This window comes from Leptopilina heterotoma, unplaced genomic scaffold, assembly GCF_015476425.1.
Source record: "Leptopilina heterotoma isolate Lh14 unplaced genomic scaffold, ASM1547642v1 Lhet_172, whole genome shotgun sequence".
NCBI classification, from domain to species: Eukaryota; Metazoa; Arthropoda; class Insecta; order Hymenoptera; family Figitidae; genus Leptopilina; species Leptopilina heterotoma.
In genome coordinates this window covers 482,483-502,100 of record NW_025110888.1, presented here as the reverse complement: position 1 = coordinate 502,100, position 19,618 = coordinate 482,483, and the positions used below count along the sequence as shown (strand labels likewise).

At 24.6% G+C, this 19,618-nt stretch overlaps 2 protein-coding genes across 2 annotated transcripts in view; one reads left to right on the top strand and one right to left on the bottom strand.

Annotated features, from left to right (window-relative positions):
• Positions 1-4,249: 4,249 nt before the first annotated feature.
• LOC122499698 (geranylgeranyl transferase type-2 subunit beta) lies at positions 4,250-12,088 on the bottom strand. Its single transcript, XM_043608178.1, has 6 exons — positions 11,626-12,088; positions 11,270-11,374; positions 9,415-9,771; positions 7,765-7,909; positions 5,180-5,355; positions 4,250-5,098 (listed from the first exon to the last, which is right to left on the bottom strand). Exons 1-6 carry the CDS (start codon positions 11,626-11,628, stop codon positions 4,886-4,888), a joined length of 999 nt encoding a protein of 332 aa, XP_043464113.1. The 5' UTR covers positions 11,629-12,088; the 3' UTR covers positions 4,250-4,885.
• Positions 12,089-12,735: 647 nt separating this feature from the next.
• The window catches only part of LOC122499688 (armadillo repeat-containing protein 6 homolog), a 41,828-nt gene continuing 34,945 nt past the window's right edge, over positions 12,736-19,618 (top strand). The window contains exons 1-2 of the mRNA XM_043608162.1: positions 12,736-12,995; positions 19,189-19,517. Of these exons, the coding sequence (XP_043464097.1) occupies positions 12,879-12,995; positions 19,189-19,517 (446 nt within the window). The 5' untranslated portion in view covers positions 12,736-12,878. The remainder of the gene's footprint in view (positions 12,996-19,188; positions 19,518-19,618) is intronic.

The following is a 19,618-nucleotide window of genomic DNA, read 5'->3' as shown; positions in this document are numbered from 1 at the left end:
CACAAAAATATGAAACGCGCATTCAAAATAATCAGAATCAACAGCAAATCAGTAGAAATTTCTATTCCACTAAATTGACTCACTACCACTCAAGATTCCACTAGAAAGTGGGGTTAGGTTTCAAAACTTGACGTTAAATATTGAACACATGAAAATTCCTTTCAGTAAGAGCATTTTATATTTTATCGTAAGCACTTTGCGTTTTTCAACCATATTTTCATTTTTCACTAGCTCCATATTTTTTCAAAAACATTTAATACCATAAAACTTTGCGCATTAAGAAAAATAGAAAATTTGGATTCTTTTCTATCTGCAAATCGACGTGAGCAATAGAGAAGAATTGATTTTTCTAAAATTTTGATGACAATGTATATGTACAGCGAATTTTTCGTATACTTATAATTTAATTTACTTAACTTTTATTGGTTTTATGCTATTATTTCTTAGGGTCGGGGCATTTCTTTTTGATTTTAAGAAGTATTGAATTGACTGCCTGGCACCTCGAACTATCAGTCACAAAAAGAAACTCGAAGGTACCAGATAATTTTGATAAAACATCTTTCTGTCAAACCGTGCAACATTATTAATCTTCGGACAAGATATGTAAAATCAGAAACAATTGGATTTATGAGAATAACTATTCATCAGATACAAGTAGGTATAGGATTTTCATGTGGTTTTAAAAATATTATTGAAATCACTCTAATGGATAGTAAAGTTACGCCACTGATCAGGGAGGGATAAAATCCAGTTTGAAAGGGGTTTTTGTTGGAGTGAAAACGGAAGATAGAGAGAAAGGGAAGGAAGGTAATTGATTTCACGCTCGACTAATCTCTTCTCTTCGCGGGAGGGGAAGGTCGTAAAGCACATTGCGCCTCGTGCTTCGTGCCTCGTACGTCATGGCCGTTAATATGATGTCCAAACCCTTCCCACTGCTTTCGCTCTGACATATTGCAGCCCAAACCTCCTTTAACGCTATAAGCGAATAAAGCGCATCGCTCGAGTACACGCATACATGCGCCATATCCTTTCATAAGGAATTATCGCGTCATAAAGAGAATGGAGAAAAAGAGAAAAAGAATACTTTTTTTACAGGCAATAATAAAATTACTCATTTTTCACGTGTAAACAGAATACTTTTATTTCAGAATTCAAAATTCAAATTTTAAAGTATTATAATTCCACAATTCTGATTTGTTGTAGAATTGCATTCCCATACATGGAATTATAAGTAAAAGAAAGTTTACAGCTAACTTTATATATGAACAAAAATATTATTTTCTTTGGTGTATCTAAATATAACAATATTGTTTACAACCTCATTTTTTTCTTTTAGGAAAAAAAACATTAGATACTCCTGTTTCTTAATATTTTTGTAGAAAATTCTCAATTTTCATAAGGAAATAAATTGCATCAATTCTATTTCTTAACCCCTTCAGTGTGTAGCTAAAATATAACAAAATGGTCCAAAAATGTGTAAGACCTTCTTGTGAATAAATTTTTATGACATCCAATATGGCGGACACGATTTTAAAAAATTCATTGGATTCGCTTAAAATCCGTTACTCGGGGGTTTTCGTGGTCGCTGATTACGAATATGATATTAGTTTTTTAAAATTCAAAATGGCGGACACGATTTGGAAAAATTCATTGGATACGCTTAAAATTCGTTATTCGGGTGTTTTTCGATCAAAATTCACTGACTTTTCCCTGATTTCCAGTTTTTCCCTGACTTGCGGCCACCCTGCCCGAGTAAAAATTTTTTAAATAATTTATCCACTTTTAAAATTTTTAAAAATTTTTGGCGAACATTTTGGATAAAAAATTATTTATTTTGAAAATCTGACTTCAGAATCGTGATCAGCGACCCCAAAAACCCCCAAATAAAAATTTTTGCGAATATACGTTAAGATGTTTTCTTGTTTGGGCCATGACGTGTATACACATCATCCACTGTTTGGGCCAGTTTTTTTCATGACATGTATACACGTCATCCACAGTCAAGGGGTTAAGTTCAATTGTTGTTTTAATAAAATTCAAAGTTTTTTTAAAAAATAAAGGAAAAAAATGTTTATAAATTATATTAGTCAATTAGAAAATTTAATTGAAAATAAAACTGAAAATTTTTGAATTTTTAGAAAGTAAAGGAAAAAATGTTATTAAAACCTTTTTGAAATGAATCAACTTTAAAAATATTGTTATAAAATATAAAGATAACAATTACTCCGAGTCAAAGACTCGGAGTGATTGATTTCTTAATGTTTTATAATAATTAAATAGGATCGAGTGTTAAAATTATCAATTATATGTAAAAAAATGTAATAAATTTTTTTACAAAGATTCAATAATTTTCATGAATAATAAAACTCATCATAGAATTTCAATTATTTTAAATACAATTTCAATTGTTTTCCTCGAAAAATGTAACTATTCTTGAAAATTATATTAAAATTCGTCGAAAAAATTCAATTTTTTAAAAATTTGTTGATAAAGTTTTTTATGAGAATTCAATTTTGAGAAACATTTATTTATGCAATAAATTATTTATTTTTGTATTTAAATAATTGAATTCTCGTAGAAAATTTGAATTTTATATGATTTTAACTGACATTTCTGTAGAACTAATTTTTTTTAAAAAGTTTAATTGATTTTTTTGAAATTATTTGAAGTTTTTATTTTCTAATAAATATATTTAATTGAAGAATTTTCGAATATTTGAAATTTCGTAAAATTCAATTGTAAACAAACAAATTTGAAAATTCTCAAGGAACTTTTGCAAAAATTATTAAAAATAATTGATAATTGAATTCTTTCGAAAAATTTTAATAACATTTTTGAAAATAATTTCATTTTTCGAAGAATTTACTTAAAATTTAATTAAAAATGATTAAAATCCTGTGAAGAATTTTATTATTTAGGAGAATAATTGAATTTCTTAAACGAATTTTCATTGCATTATTTTTAAATAATTGAAATCCTGTGAAATTTTTGTTATTTATGAAAATAATCAAATGCTTGCGTACAATTTTATTCAAATGTTTTTTAATAATTGAATACTTTTAGGTAATTTTATTAAAACAGTAGATAATAAAAATCATTGAAATGAGGAAAATTTTTGAAAATAATTGAAATTTTGAAAAGAATTTTATTAAAATTTTTGAAAATAAAAGAATTTTAAAGAAGAATTTTTTTATTAAAAAAGATTAGGATTGGGATTGACAATTGGGATTTTGTCGAGATTTTTTTGTGAATTTTAAACATTATTGAATTTTGTGATAAGAATTTTATTACTTATGAAAATAATTGAGGGACTGGATGCTATAAAGTGTTACGCGCTATGTTAAGTGAATGGCGCGTAACACATTAAGGCATCCAGCCCCTCAATGGAATTTCTGCAATCATTTGTAACTTCTTGAAAATTCAATTTTTTTAGTGTTTTTAATTAAAATTCCTCTATAAATCCATTATTTTTAATAATAAATTAAATATATATTGACAAATTTAACTAATTTTAGAAGATTTTGAATTATTAAAATTTTTCAAAAATCTAAGTTCATTAAAATTTCTAATTAAATTCATTTAACATTTAAATTTTATGAAATTTCAAATTGAAACCGTTTCATTTATTTATGAAAATTGTAAACGCAACTCTTTTAAAATTTTGAACTATTTAAGTAAAATTATTCATTATTTATTTTATGATAGTTGTTCAAGATTTAAGTTATTTAAATAGAAATTTTTGTCAGAAATTGAAAAAATTGAAGGTTTTGTATTAGAATTCGTGTTAATTTTATACTTTATGAGACAAACAAAAAAGACACAAAAATTCAGAATTTTCTTATGAATTCTAAAAATTTAATTTTTTCTGTACTTTTAATAAAAATTCTTGACTTTTCCCCAAATTCCCTATGTCAGAATATATAATTATTATATTTATAATAATATTAAAATTCATATTTTATTTTTATAACAAAAAATTGAATTAAAAATTTTTACGTTTTTTTTTAAATTGCTAATTTTATTTAAAAAAGTGAATTATTGCTAGTATTATATTAATATTGCATAGAAATATTATTGTAACTTTTGTAATTATAATTCTGCAGAACATAGAATTTTATATAGGTATTTTGGTACTTCAATAATAATAATAATAATAATAATAAAAATTAATAAATAATAATTCGTTTCTTCCCGTTCATATAATGATTTATTGAAAAGTTAATATAAGTTCTTATTCATTATTCTCTGAAATATAATTCTTATTCAAAGTTTCGTGTATTAACAAGTCTTATTCAAGTTTAAGCGTAATAAAAACCTTATTCAAATGCAAGACTCAATTCAATTGATAAATGAGAACAAATTAAATAAAGCACTTTCTTCTTTGAAGATTGTAGGAGGGATCATTTCTTCAAGTAGCAATTAGAAAGTGAATTTAACACTGTCTGATAGTTATGCATATAAAGGATAATTTACCTGTATTTTTGTGATTACTGTGCATTATTACTGAAACGTTACAATAATATTACCATAAGTTACTATAATATTATCTTGAAAGTAACATTTTAATTTTAATGTACAGCATTACTATATATTAAATATTACAATACATACAATAATATTAGGTGCAACTAATCACTTCTGCTAATTAAAAAATATTAAATGAACATTTGACATAAGTGAGAAAAGCGAAAGTATCACTACAGAAATCATTTGTCATTCGTTTAAAGTAAAAAGACGGTTCCAATTTTCTATCGGCTCTAGATATGAAGAAAATTATTTTAATTATAATATAGTTCAGGGTATTCTCAGTTTATCTAATAAGTGCTTCCATCTGTAAGTTAAATTAGAAACTGTTCGTTAGAAACAGGTCCCGATGGATGGAAAATCATCTTTCTAATCGAGAAGGCTTCAAACCTAAACGATCTATGACATACTGTGGCATGCAATATGTTGGATTAATTGGTTTCAAAGTAGTATTACTGTCCAGTAAAGATATAGCTGTTAAACCAAATAAGGTGTGAAATGGATCAACCATATCTCCAGGTCGATCGCTGAAACCTCCAGTTTCTACGTCCTGACATGACATTACGAAATTTAGCTGAAAATTATATTTCTCTTATTAACAATTCACTAAAAAGTTGGAATACAAGAAAATTTACTACACATTAAAAATGATTACCAATTTTTCTTTGTCTATCCAATGCAATCGCCCCAGAATTGAAAGAGATGATAAAACCCACCAGGAGTAGCAAACATCTGGTAATTTTTCTGGTCTACCATTTAATCCACCAGATGTTAATTGCCTTTCTGATAACCACCATCCTAATCTATCAACCTCCACTAAATGTAAATGACCTGTAATCGTGAATATTTGTTGAATTATTAACTTTTTCTATTAAATTCAATAATACGTGCCAAAATTTAAATCAGATTTTTTTTTAAATTTAGGATTTTTTAAAAGTAGACCTATTTTCAGTACCTAGCTTAAAACTTTAAAAATATTGAGTTAAAAAATAGTTGTCAAAGAAACAAAATTTTAGTTTTTCTTTAACTTTTCAGTAATTTAAAAAAATTATTTTTTTTAATTAACCCCTTACGTGTAACACGTCATGAAAAAAACTTTCGGAAATATTTCCTATTAAATATTCAGAAAAACTGATTTCCCCCTAATTTCGGAAAAATTCCCGTTCATATTATCGGATAAAATTCAGAAATTTTTTACAGTGTAGGTAAACGTTTCTTTCTTCCTACACTTACAGAAATGCTGTTTTTTCGTAATTTTGCAATTTATCGACCTAATATAATAACAAAGAAAAATTAAACATAAAATTATCGATGTTACAATTCTTTAAACAAATAATTGTTGCTACTTGCGAAGTCCTGACACAAAGCACATAGAAGCTTGCAATTTTTTTTTTTAATTTTGCAGTTACTAAAAGCTAAAAAGTATAACATGAAGAAATTTTATGAATTTAACAATTCAGTAATTGCTTAAATAAATAATTGTTATTTACTAACTCTTTACACAAAGAATCTACAAATTAGCAGTTATTCTTAATTTTGCAATTTATCAAGCTAAATATTATTTCAAAATTAGAAGTAACTTGCAAGGTTCTACGTACATTGTTTTAAAAAAAGAAAATAATAATAATCATTTGCCTAAACATTTACTAAATTTTTAAATTCATAAAATACCAAATTCATAGCAATGTTAGATTCGGTAGTTTAAATTTTAAGAATCCGACTCTTTATTTGTAATCAGTGACCCCAAAAACACCCCACGTAACGAGTTTCAAGCGAATCCAATGGTTAAATTTGTCATGCGACATTTTAAATCTTGAAAATCCGACTTCAGATTCGTAATCAGCGACCCCAAAAACCCCCGAGTAACAAGTTTCAAGTGATTTAATTGATGAAAAGGTCTTACACATTTTTGGATCAGTTTAAAATATTTCAGCTCCACAAAGAAGAGGTTAAAAATTAAAAAAAAATTTTTTTTTACTTAAATATAATTGAAGAAAAATCAAAATTTTATTTCTTTGACAACTGTTTTCTAAACTCAATACTTTCAAAGATATAAGCTACTGAAAATAGGTCTACTTTTAAAAATCCTAAATTTCGAAAATTCATTACTCGAAAATTTGGGCAATTATAGGTACAAAAATAAAAATACGTATTTAATATTTTTCTATAAAGGACGAGAAAAAAATATGTTTAACCGATCAGAGATAATAATATAAGTAATATATAATAGTTATTTAACAAAAAAGTTAAGAAAATGATATTTTTCACAATTTTTGGTTTCTAGAACACTATAATAATTTCGTAATTTCTGAACGTTTGAGGTTCAAAAATACGTCAATCCAAGCGATTTTAAATACTCTACAAGCTAGTTTTAGAAACGGATTTACTTAAAACTTGTTACTTGGGGGTTTTTGGGGTCGCTGATTACGAATCTGCTATTAGTTTTCAAAAATTCAAAATGTCGGATCCAATATGACTGACGAATTTTTAAAAATTTAACGGATTCACTCGAAAATTGTTACTCGGGGGTTATTGGGGTAATTTTTACCCTATACGTGGATGTGACTATGTTTCTCTTTGTCAAGGTTTTTTCTTTTTAACTTTGGCAGAGCGACGCAATGCAATGATTTTTTTATTTAAAATTATAAAATACGACTTTGATTGTCAAAAATTATTAGAAGTATTTAGTTTTAGGATACCTCGTTTGTCATCGCGAACAAGTTTACCATTTTATAGAAATAAGGATGATTTAGGGTTGATTAGGACATCTCCGATTTTTTATGCGTGTTACCATATTAATAATATATGTATAGAAACTTTCGCCTAAATATGGATTTGTTTATGGCATCGCAAATTAAATTTACTGAATGCGCAAAAAACTATATGTTATCGGATTTCGTGAGCAACCATAAAATAAAAGAAAACTTTTAAAACTATTAAGTTTGGAAAGAGAAAAATTGTTTTTGTTACAAAATTATAAAATTTTTCTTACTATTAATAATTTTGTTACTTAATTGTTTTATATTTCTCTAGTTACCCATTTATGGTCCAATATTGGACTGCGGGAATGTATATTAAATAAATAAATAAATATAAAATATATATGAAAACTTCTTTTGAAAATCTTAAGCAAGTATGAACTGTAAAGTTGACATCAGAAGACAATTTATTATTTGTTACAAACTTGACAAAAAATTTTGTACTATTTGAGATATAAGTTAGAAAAATTTATCTCTCTACCTGTAATTGATAACAGCCCAAGACTGCAGTAAATAAGACCGGAATGACTTTCACTTCCTGGTTTCGAACCAAATCCTCCGTCAAAATTCATACAACTTTTTACAAATTCAACAGCTTTTTCGACGTCAATTTCATCTAATCTGCCCTGTAATAAAGATTCAATGCTAAATATACTTGTTAAGAAACAATAAATAATACAAAAATACAACCCTAAAATAAAATTTATAGGGCAAATAAATATCACATTAGTTGAAAATTTGATTGTCAATTTTTTTCTCAAAAATTGTTATTTTTGTTTTTCTAGAAACAAATTTTAATTATAGTATTTGAATGTTAATTAATTATTTTTCTAGAGGTCAATAATTTTAAAATTTAATAATTTAAACAGAATGCATCTGTTGAATGAACCACCTCAAAATTTATAAAATTCTTAACGTTATATTATTTAAATCATTAACATAAAAAAACATTTTTATATTATGTTGTGGTATTAATAATCTAAATCAAATGAAAGTTTTTCTAAAATGACATGCCAATTTCAGGGCTCGAACCAGTGAAAGTATTTAAAAATACGGTCTTTACGGACCAAAAATAAAAAATTACGGACCCATTATTGCCAAAAATATAACCAGTCTGAGACCTAGTGATAAAATCATTATCAAATGAATTATTATTTTCGAGAATTTTTAACTAAAATTCTTTTTTAAATCAATTATTTTTCATAATTTTCGAAAACGTTCTTTGACAATTTTCAAATCCATTTGTTTACAATATTCAATTTTACAAAATTTTAATTATTCGTAAATTCTTCAATTAAATATATATTAGAAAATAAAGACTTCAAATAATATAAAAAAATTCAATTAAATTTTTTTAAAAAAAAATAATTCCACAAAATTGTTAGTTAAAAATATGAAAAATTCAGATTTTCAAAGACTTTAATTTGAAAAAATTTCAAAATTCAATTATTTCTAAAATTTTTCGCTCTAATGCTTTTAATATTCAGTTATAATCTAAAATTTCAACTGAAATACATTTTTAAATCAATTTTTATTAGAAAATTCTACAAGAATTCAATTATTTAAATAAAAAAAACAATTTATTGAATAATTTCATGCTAAAGAATATAAAGAATATAAAGAATTTTATCAATAAATTTTTAAATAATTGAATTCTTTTGACGAATTTTAATAAAATTTTTAAGAATAAAAAGAATAAAAATTTAAGATTAAAATTGTATTAAAAATAATTGAAATTCGGTAATGAGTTTTATTATTTGTGTAAATAATTGAATTCCTAAAAAGAATTTTATTATTCTTAAGATAATTAAAATTTTGACGAGAATTTAAAAAAAAAATTTTAACATAATTGAATTTCTGCGAAGAATTTTATTACTTTTGAAAATAATTGAATTTCTACAATTATTTGTAATTTCTCTAAAATTCTCCAAATTATATCTTACAATTTACGAACTTTTCGTCTTTTCTCAATCAAATTACGGCCTTTACGGACCTTTTTTCAAAAGAACTGACTTTTACGGAGTTCAAGCAAATTTACTGACCTTTACGGGATTTAAAGAACCTAGTTCGAGACCTGCAATTTATTATAATATTGTTCTAAAAAAGAAAACTATTTGACAAGAATTTTTACCAGCAGAGATAATGATGCTACAGCACAAAATGAAAATCTGACATCAATTTCACCCCAAATATCTCCTGTGAAACTACCATTAGATTGTTGTCTTTCTTTGATGTACTTCACAGCTTTATCAACATTAATTACATCCAGTGCATCGTACATACAAAGTATTTGGATTGCACTTAAAGTGTATAATAAATGTGGATCGTGGTTGATACTGGCACCAATTCCTCCACAATCATATTGGCATTTTCCTATAAATTCTAATACTTCTTCTCTGTTTATACTGTCCAATTGATCCATTAGATCTAAAGCTGTCAAGCCCCAATAAATTCCCGACATTCTCAAATGTTCCGTCATACAATATGTCTGTAAAATATACAATATTTGGTAATTAAAACTAAATTAATTAATGTATTTGCAAGCAATAAATATAAACAAATATTATAAAACACTCTTAATATTCTTTAATTGTAAAATTATTCGAAAAGATCATCTTTAAATCAATTTTTTAAAATAATTTTTAAAAAAGTTCTTTAAGAATTTTCAAATCCTTTTGTTTACAGTTCAATTTTATAAAATTTCAATTATTCTGACATTCTTCAATTAAATATAAAAAAAAATAATTCCACAGAATTATTAATTAAAACTATGAAAAGTTCAAATTTTCAAAGATTTTAATTTGAAACCTTTTTAAAATTCAATTATTTCTAAAAATTCACACTCTTATGCTTTTAATATTTAAATATAATCTAAAATTTTAACTGAAATTAATTTTTAAATCAATTTTTATCAGAAAATTCTACGAGAATTCAATTATTTAAATACAAAAATAAATAATTTTTTGAATAATTAAATGTTTCTTAAAATTGAATTCTCATAATGAATTTTATCAACAAAACTTCAAATTATTGAATTCTTTTGAAGAATTTTAATAAAATTTTTAAGAATAATTTCATTTTTCGAGAAATTTGATTAAAATTGTATATTAAAAATAATTGAAATTCTCCAAAGAATTTTATAAGAGTATTTGCAAATAATTTAATGCCTGTGAAATTTTTATTATTTATGAAAATAAATAATTATCTTTATAAAATAAAGACTATAAAAAAGTAGATATTGAAAAACATTGAATTGAGAAAATTTTTTGAAAATAAAGCAAATTTTTTTAAAAAATTTTGAAATAATTGAATTTCTTCGAAGAATTTTATTACTTTTAAAAGTAATTGAATTCTTGTGACGAATATTGTTATTTATGAAAATAATTGAATTTTAAAAAAAGATTTTATTAAAATTTCTAAAAATAATTGAATTTTGCAAAGAATTTTATTAAAATTCCTGAAAATAATTGAATTTTGCAAAAAATTTTATTAAGGTTCTTGAAAATTGAATTTTGAAAAAAAATTTTATTATAATTGCTGAAGGTAATTTAATTTCGCAAATTTTATTAAAATTTTTTGAAATAATTGAATTCTTGAGAGGAATTTTATTAAAATTTCTTTTTAAATAATTGAACTCTTTTGTGAAATTTTTTAGAAATAACAAACTTTGAAAATAATTAAATTTTGACAAATTGTTGAAATTAATTAAATTTATACGAGAATTTTATAAAAATTATTTTGGATATAATTTCAAAGAATTCCATTAAAATTTGCAAAAATAATTTAATTCTTTCAAGAAATTTAATTAAAAATGTATTGACAATAATACTCAAATTCTCTAATAAATAAATTATAGCAAAGATTTTAAAAATAATTGAATTTCTTTGATAAATTTCAATAAAATTTTGAAGAATAATTACATTTTTCGAGAATCATGTTTCTGATTTTTATAATTAAAAGGGTCATTAAAATATTAACATACTTACATAATCATCTTTATTAATTGAATAGGAAACGAGATATTTCGCATGTTTTTCAAGCAACAATTGAGGAATATCAGCTGGCAATCTAATATCATTCTTTGCAGTTGCCTGTCATTGTAAACAGAATAACCAATAAGATTAACATAATTATATTTTTATCAATCAAAAAATTAAATTAGTGAAACATGTTTAAATTTAAGAAAATATTCTAAACATTTTATATTAACTTTATATAATATTTCTTAGGTTAAAGATTCAAAATTTCGATATTCATTTAAGTGTAAAATTATAAATATAATTTTCTTTGCAACTCAATTTTACCGATATTTGAGTAAAAATTTAGATAAAATAATACATACCATTTTGAAAACATGAAATTAATATTCGGCAGATAGTTTTTAATTACAATTGCAAAACAAATAACAAATTCTCCTTTCTTTTATAATATTATATATTTTTATAGTTTCCCTAATTAAAAACATAAAAGCACTAAACTGAAAATACAATCAATGTTATAAGTCATTTTTGTAAACATTTAATATGAACAATGCACTGTTTATCACGTTATTTTAAAATTTTAATAAAAACTTTAACATATAAAATTCTTTTCTAACCTCAAAATCTAAACATTACTTTAGCAACGGTTTAAAGAAAGCAAATTGTACAAATAAATTAGACAAATATTTTAGTAATTCTTTATTGAATGCAAAATAATTTTGTTCTAAACAAAATAAAATTTTGTAGAATTAAATTATTATTTTGCTTCGAATGTTTTTACAAAGACAACCACTTTACGTAGCTTACGTCCACGGTTTACGTCAGTGATGACACAAAACATAAAGCTGCTTCTACAACTACTATCTTTTTCTTGGTCGTGTTGTGACGTCAGGGCCAACGCAGAATGAACACGCCAATACGGACACGGGAACGGCATGAGAAAGAAAAAGACACAGACAGCTTCTGTCATTTTCTTTTGCATGCCCTGTTTCCGTATCCGTATTTATTCTGCGTTGGCCCTAACGTCTAGTGTCGTCTTTGGTAATATAGTAAATTTAAAGAAATACAGAAGTCACTATAATTCACTAGCATAGGGAATTTCGTTTTTAGTAATTTAGTAGACGTAAATCACTAAATATTTAAATTAATAATCAAATAAATAACAAATTAGACAAATAAGATTAAATCAATATTAATAATTATTAATATAATCATGCATTTCTCTATAGAAACTCAATAATTAAGTAAATTATAGTGTTTGTTTACAATTTAAATTCAGTTTTTTGAATTCAACGAAAATTTTCTTTCAACACAATGCGCGAGAAATAAGTTTTGTTTGTGCGCATCGTTTCGACATTTCTGCCAAAAAAGGTTTGTCTGTTTTGTTGCAGTCACTGGTTATATATAGACATGATTGACATGAAGACTTCGTATATAGAGTTCAGTAATAGTATTCACTGTGTCAAAAACATATACTTCTATGCAAATAAGTATATATGTTATGTATATTTATTTTCAAATACAGTTGTGTAGGATATAGGAAGGTTTCTATAATACAATTTTCACACGTGTTTGTTGAACTTATTTATACTTTTAATTTCTATAATAATAAAATATGGTTCGTGTTATAAGTCAAGAAACATATGACGAAGTTGTGCAACAAAATATTGATGAATTCGAAATGACTCCTAAAGAAGCTATTGTCGAAGCAATCAAAGAATTTGAAGCACAGGTGTGAGACATTTTCCTTTTGACATTTTTGTAATTCAAATTTAATGTTTTTAGACTATACCCTGCCGTAAGGATAGACTGAAAAATAACTGAAATTGTACTGGCTTCAGTATAATTTCAGTCTGTTTTTTAAATGTTTCGGTAGACCAAAAATCCTTTAACAATGGTGTCAAATGTAGGTTATGTCAACAAACAATATTATTAACCGCTTGGAGGTGAAAATAAAAAAAGTTTAACAATATATGAATATAATTTGCTATAGTAATTTAAATAACATTGTTTAAACAATTAACTAACAATAATTCGCGCGAGGATGACTTTTCACTCACTTTTTTAAGGGCATATCTCTGGAACCTTTAACTTTCATGTCCCTTGCATATATTTTGATAATTTCAATAACTTTTTACTTTATTTTTGTTGGAAATATTAAAGCTTGATAAGATGAATCAGTTCCAAAAGGTTTTACATTAATTTATTAAATAGATCAATAATTATTATTACTTTTTAAAGTTAATTAAACAGTGAACACTTTTCCGTATGAAAATTAAAAATTTGTTAATTGTGAAAAAAGTTATAAGCTTTTAAAAGTTGTCCCTCACTTTTAACCTTTTTAATAGTAATCGACATATTTATCATTTTTCATTAATAAGACAAATGGCACATAAAAATGACTTACGGGAAATAAAAGTTCAAATTATTAGAATTATTTTGAGACATATTAAATTAATGTGCCCCGAGTCTTCAAAAAACTGTTGTAATTTAAATAACAAGAAACACGTGCGTACAAAATTTGAAAACGACCTTAATTCGAGTGATACTCCACAAAAATCAAATAAAAGTATTTGAAAAGTACTTGCATATATTTTGGCATGTGCCATTTAACATCCAGTGAATGTGCTTCAAGAAAAAATACTTTATTGCAAAGATAATGTAAAAATATTTGGCAATTACAATCGACCGTAATCGACCAAAAGTTTTTAGAAAAGAAATTGTTAAGTATGAAGTTGTCGATTCTAACTGTTTTACAGAAACTGTTAATAAATAAAAATGAAGGTTAAATTTCAATTGATTTCAATATTTCTTTTGATTTTTTTTACACAGAATAAATTATCAAAAAAAATTAATTCTGAAAAAGATAAGATATAAGAAAGAAGAAAAATATTAAAAATGAATAGAAATTGGAAAGTTTATGAGTGTTAAATTAAAATAAAATGAATCTGGAAATTGTTAGGTAAACTTTATACATTATATTTTTACAACTCAGTTTAATTAGAATCCATTTTTAAAATAAAAACCATTTAAATTTTTTAGTAATTCAAAAAAAAAATAAAAAATTTTTTTTATAAACTTTTAATAGCCAGCGTTTCCACCCTCTTGTATTAGAAAAAACGAAAAATTTTAAAAATTAAAAAAAAATTCATAACTCAAATAATTTTCGACCAAATTTTTTTTCAATGTCAGAAATTAAAGAGGAATTACTGCTCTTCAAATGGTGACCATTGCGAATTTTTTTAATAAACTTTTAATAGCCAGCGTTTCCACCCGCTTTATCAAAAAACCGAAAAATGTGAAAAAGTAAAAAAAAACCATAATTGGAACAATTTTTGACCAAATTTTTTTTCTTTATCAGAATTTAAAGGGCGATTATTGCTTTTCAAATTATGACAATTGCAAATTTTGTGTAATAAACTTTTAATAAACAGCGTTCCCACCCTCTCGTATTAGAAAAACCGAAAAATTTGAAAAATTACAAAAAAAATTCATAACTCAAATAATATTTGACCAAATTTTTTTTTCAAAGTCAGAAATTAAAGAGGAATTATTGCTCTTCAAATGGTGACCACTGCGAAATTTTTTTTATAATCTTTTAATAGCCAGCTTTCTCACTCGCCCGTTTCATAAAACCAAAAAATGTAAAAAAGCAAAAAAAAAAATTCGTAACTGGAACAATTTTTGACAAAATTTTTTTTTCTTTCTGTGTAATTAAAGAGGGATTATTGCTTTTCAAATTGTGACCATTGCGAATTTTTTTAATAAACTTTTAATAGCCAGTGTTCCCATCCGCCCGTATCAGAAAACTGAAAAATGTGAAAATTCAAAAGAAAATTCAAGTGTCGATAAAATTCAAATCAGAGCTAATCTAGCAAAACTGAAATAGGTTTTTGCTAGTTTCGATAAGTACTTTCAGAAACATTCGATAACCTAAAAAATGTTGCACTGTGTTATTTTCAATTGTTTTCGATTCTAAAAAACAAACACTGGTTAAATATTTTTTTGTTGCACGTTAAAAATAATTCGCAATTTTAAATATAGTTTATAACTTTTTGAAGACAAATCATTTTATCTGTTCACTTGCATATTTTGAAAGCTTATTTCTTAAAGTTTATATAGACAAAGTATAGACAAAGTGGCGGACACTTTCTTTTTTGCGTCTCTCTCTCTCAAAAAACAATATTTTTCAAAATTTCAAAAGCAGGCAGTTGCTGACATCTATTAAGCATATTTCTGTCAGAAGCGGCTGTTAAAATTTAAATTCAGTGAAATTTTACAGCTCTTGGCGCAAAAAACTGATTTTTTTTATTTTTGAAAGTTGTAAGGTATGGTGGCGCATTTGGTGTATTTAACTAAAATATTATGTAGATGTTAAAATTATTTTTTAAAACTACTAGAAATGATGAAAAATAACAAAAGTAGAGAAAACTGATGATTTTACATTATAGAAAAAAAAGTTTCACTTCAGTTATGGTTACAATTTTGGACATGTGAAGTAGCTGGTGGCTGTTTTAACGCAACTAGAATAAGAGAAGACCGCAAGTGTCACATATTCGAGAATTGTTGCGTTGGAGCACATGAGGCATTAGTACACAAAAAATGCAAAGACAATTGAAACTCGTGCAAAAAATGATCCGCCACTGTACGTTGCAAAAATTGCGCCATCATACCTTACAAGCTATTGATGAAAATATGATGGTGTTACTTTCATACAGCGCGAATTGAGAAAAATGTAAAATACAAAAAACTGTTGTCCAAGGTCTAAACAATACGTTCCATACATTTACCAGACTCAATTTTCAAAAAATCTTCACTCTGGCACTGTTAACACACATATCCAATAAAACTTTTTTTCACTACTTTTTTATTCAAAATCACTTAAAGTACAAAGCACGCGTTTGATCATTAATACTACTGCATATAAAATGTCATCACGATAAAAGACATCGACCATAGTGATAAGGCGCTTCAGATGTGACGTTACATGCCAGATTTGACAAGTGCGCCACCATACCTTACACGCCACCATACCTTACACTCCCCTATGAATTAGAATATATAGTTTTAATAAAAATTTTTTTGAATTTTTGTGTCTTTTTTGTTTGACTTAGAAACTATAAAATTACCACGAATTCTAATACAAAGCCTTTAATTTTTTCAATTTCTGACTAGAATTTCTTTTTAAACATCTTAAATCTTGAACAACAATAATTTTACCTAAATATTTCAAAATTAATTCAATTTTAAAAAAGTTGCGTTTACAATTTTCATAAATAAATGAAACGGTTTCAATTTGAAATTTCATAAAATTTAAATGTTAAATGAATTTAATTAGAAATTTTAATGAACTTAGATTTTTGAAAAATTTTAATAATTCAAAATCTTCTAAAATTATTTAAATTTGTCAATATATATTTAATTTATTATTAAAAATAAGGATCTATAGAAGAATTTTAGTTAGAAACACTAAAAAAAATTGAATTTTGAAGAAGTTACAAATGATTGCAGAAATTCAATTATTTTCAGAAATAATAAAACTCGTCGTAGAATTTTAATTATTTTCAATACAATTTTAATCAAATTCTTTGAAAAATGTAACTATTCTAAAAAATTTTATTAAAATTCGTCAAAAGAATTCAATTATTTAGAAATTTGTTAATAAAATTCTTTATAAGAATAAAATGTTTTAAAAAATTTAATTATTTAATAAATAATTTACTTTCGTATTTAAATAATTAAATTCTCGTAGAATTTTTTAATAAAAATTGATTTAAAAATGAATTTTAGTTTAAATTTTAGATAATAATGAAATATGAAAATAATTTTTTAGAAGTTACAGTAACAATATTCTTATAATATAAGAAAACGATTTTAACACTCGATCCTCTTTAATTATTATAAAACATGAAGAAATCGATCACTTTATATATGTAAGAAATCGTTATCTTTATGTTTTATAACAATATTTTTAAAGTTGATTAATTTCAAAAAGTTTTGAATTTGTAATTTTTAAAAATCTTAATTGCTATGGAAAAATAATAATAATTAAATATTTTAAGTATTTTAAAAATAAATTATTGTTTTCGAATAATTTTACAAATAAAGATATTAGTAAATAAATTTAACAGAAAATTTTTTTCTATAAAATTTTTTCTTTTATTTTCTAAAAATTCAAAAATTTTCAGTTTCATTTTCAATTAATTTTTCTAATTGACAAATATAATTAATAAACATTTTTTTCCATTATTTTTAAAAAGTTTATTTTATTAAAACAATTGAAATTAAGAAATAGAATTGATGGAAATTATTTCCTTATGAAAATTGAGAATTTTCTAAAAAAATATTAAGAAACGGGAATATCTAATGTTTTTCTTCTCAAAAGAAAAAAATGAGTTTGTTAACAATATTGTTATTGAGAAATAAAAATTATGCATAAAATGAGTATATTTCCTACTTTTTAATTAAAATTTTTTAACAATTAACAGTTTTCTAGTATTTTTTATAAATAAAAAGGAGAGTAATTTGCATAATAATTTAGATCAGTCAATTGTTATAGAAAAAAGCATATAACAAACAAAATGGGTATATACAAATAATTGTTATTTAGTAAGTTTTTCTCTATTGCACCTAGAAAGGCTCAATTTTTTTCTAATTTTGCAATTTTTGGACCTTATAATAACCAATAAATATAAAATTTTAAATTGCTAGTTTAGAAATTGCTTAAACAAATAATTGTTATTTATTAATGTTTTTCCTATTGCCCCTAAAAAGATTCGGTTTTTTTTTAATTTTGCAATTTATGGAGTTGAATATGTGAACCAATAACTAAACGGCGATACTGATTTCCTTATTTATTAGATTACGTTTGATAAATTGCAAAATTAAAAAAAATTGCATCTTTCTAGGTGCAATAGAAAAAAAGTTAATAAATATTATTTGTTTAAACAATTGTTAAAATATCGATTTGATATTTAATATTTATCGGTTATGATAAGTAGCTTAATAAATTGCAAAATTAGAAAAAACTGCGTCTTTCTAGGTGCCATGGGTAAAATGTTAATAAATAACAAGAATTGTTTATTTAAACAATTTTATACAATAGTTGTAAGCAGTTTAACTAAATTTCTTATTTGGATTATTAATTTTATACTATGTAGTACTAAAAAAAGTTAATTGTTTTATAGAAATTTGTTGATTTCTAGTTTTATTTGAAAATGTTATAAATAATTAATAATAAATTGTTTAAACAAATAAAAAATTAATAATAATAAATAATAAAATTAAACAAATGAAAAATTTATCGTATCATTAATAAATTAGATTACTAGTTAACATAAACCACATAGGATTTGTCATTTTGTATTTAAAAAGAACTGATGTTATATTCGTAATCAGCAACTCTAAACACCTCCGAATAACAAGTTTCATGCTAATCCGATTAATTTTTACATTTGTCGTCAGAAATCTTGGATCCGCCTTTTTTAATTTTTTAAAACTGATATCATATTCGTAATCGGCCACCTCAAGAACCCCTAGTAACAATTTTTAAGCTAATCCGATCAATCTGTTGTAAACAGTTGTCCGCCATTTCTAATTTAGAGAATCTGACACCGGATTCGTAATCTGCGACCCCAAAAACCCCCAAGTAACAAGTTTCAAGTAAAACTAAACGATTTAAAAAAATCGTCCGCCATCTTGGATTCGCCATTTTGAATTTTGAAAATCTGACTTTAGATTCGTAATCAGTGTGAAACCCATCTACACTCAAACCGAATTATATTTAGTATTTTTTTCGATGGCCATATATGGCCATGGACACAAAGGTGGCATGTCGAATTTTCTGGCCATATATGGGCCATAAACTGTCAAAGCGTTAAGAAAAAAGTTTTCACAATCTAAGGCAACTACATATTTTTTTTCAGGGAATCGATCTGAGTAACATTATTAAAGACATGGTAATCGATGACGGTTCAGATATCCTGTCGTGTTTGGATAAATTACATGCATGTTTATCGGAAAAAGATAATGATTCTATTCATTTACAACTAGAAAAATTGAAGAATGAATTAGACAGAGATATTGCCCGGCGAATATATGCAGCAAAACACAACGCTTATTCAATTCTGTTAAATGTAATTAAAGAGATCAAAGACGATGAATTATTAGTAAAACTTGCACTCAAAACAATAACATCATTAATGACAGGTCATCCTGATTTGCTGGACGAAAAAGGAATTTCTCTTCAAATAGAGTGAGTAAATTTTTTTATTTTTAATATGCAATGAGGAGGGTGGAACTAAATGATAAATTTTCTGTTAAAAGACTTCTCGAGGTAATAATGAAAAATAGTTT

Bases quoted from the DNA above. Each gene is read 5' to 3' on its own strand.
- LOC122499698 (XM_043608178.1), bottom strand. The intron at 9,772-11,269 runs GTAAGTATGTTA...TATATTTTACAG, and splicing joins CAATTAATAAAGATGATTAT to ACATATTGTATGACGGAACA. The intron at 7,910-9,414 runs GTAAAAATTCTT...TCTTTATTACAG, and splicing joins TAGCATCATTATCTCTGCTG to GGCAGATTAGATGAAATTGA.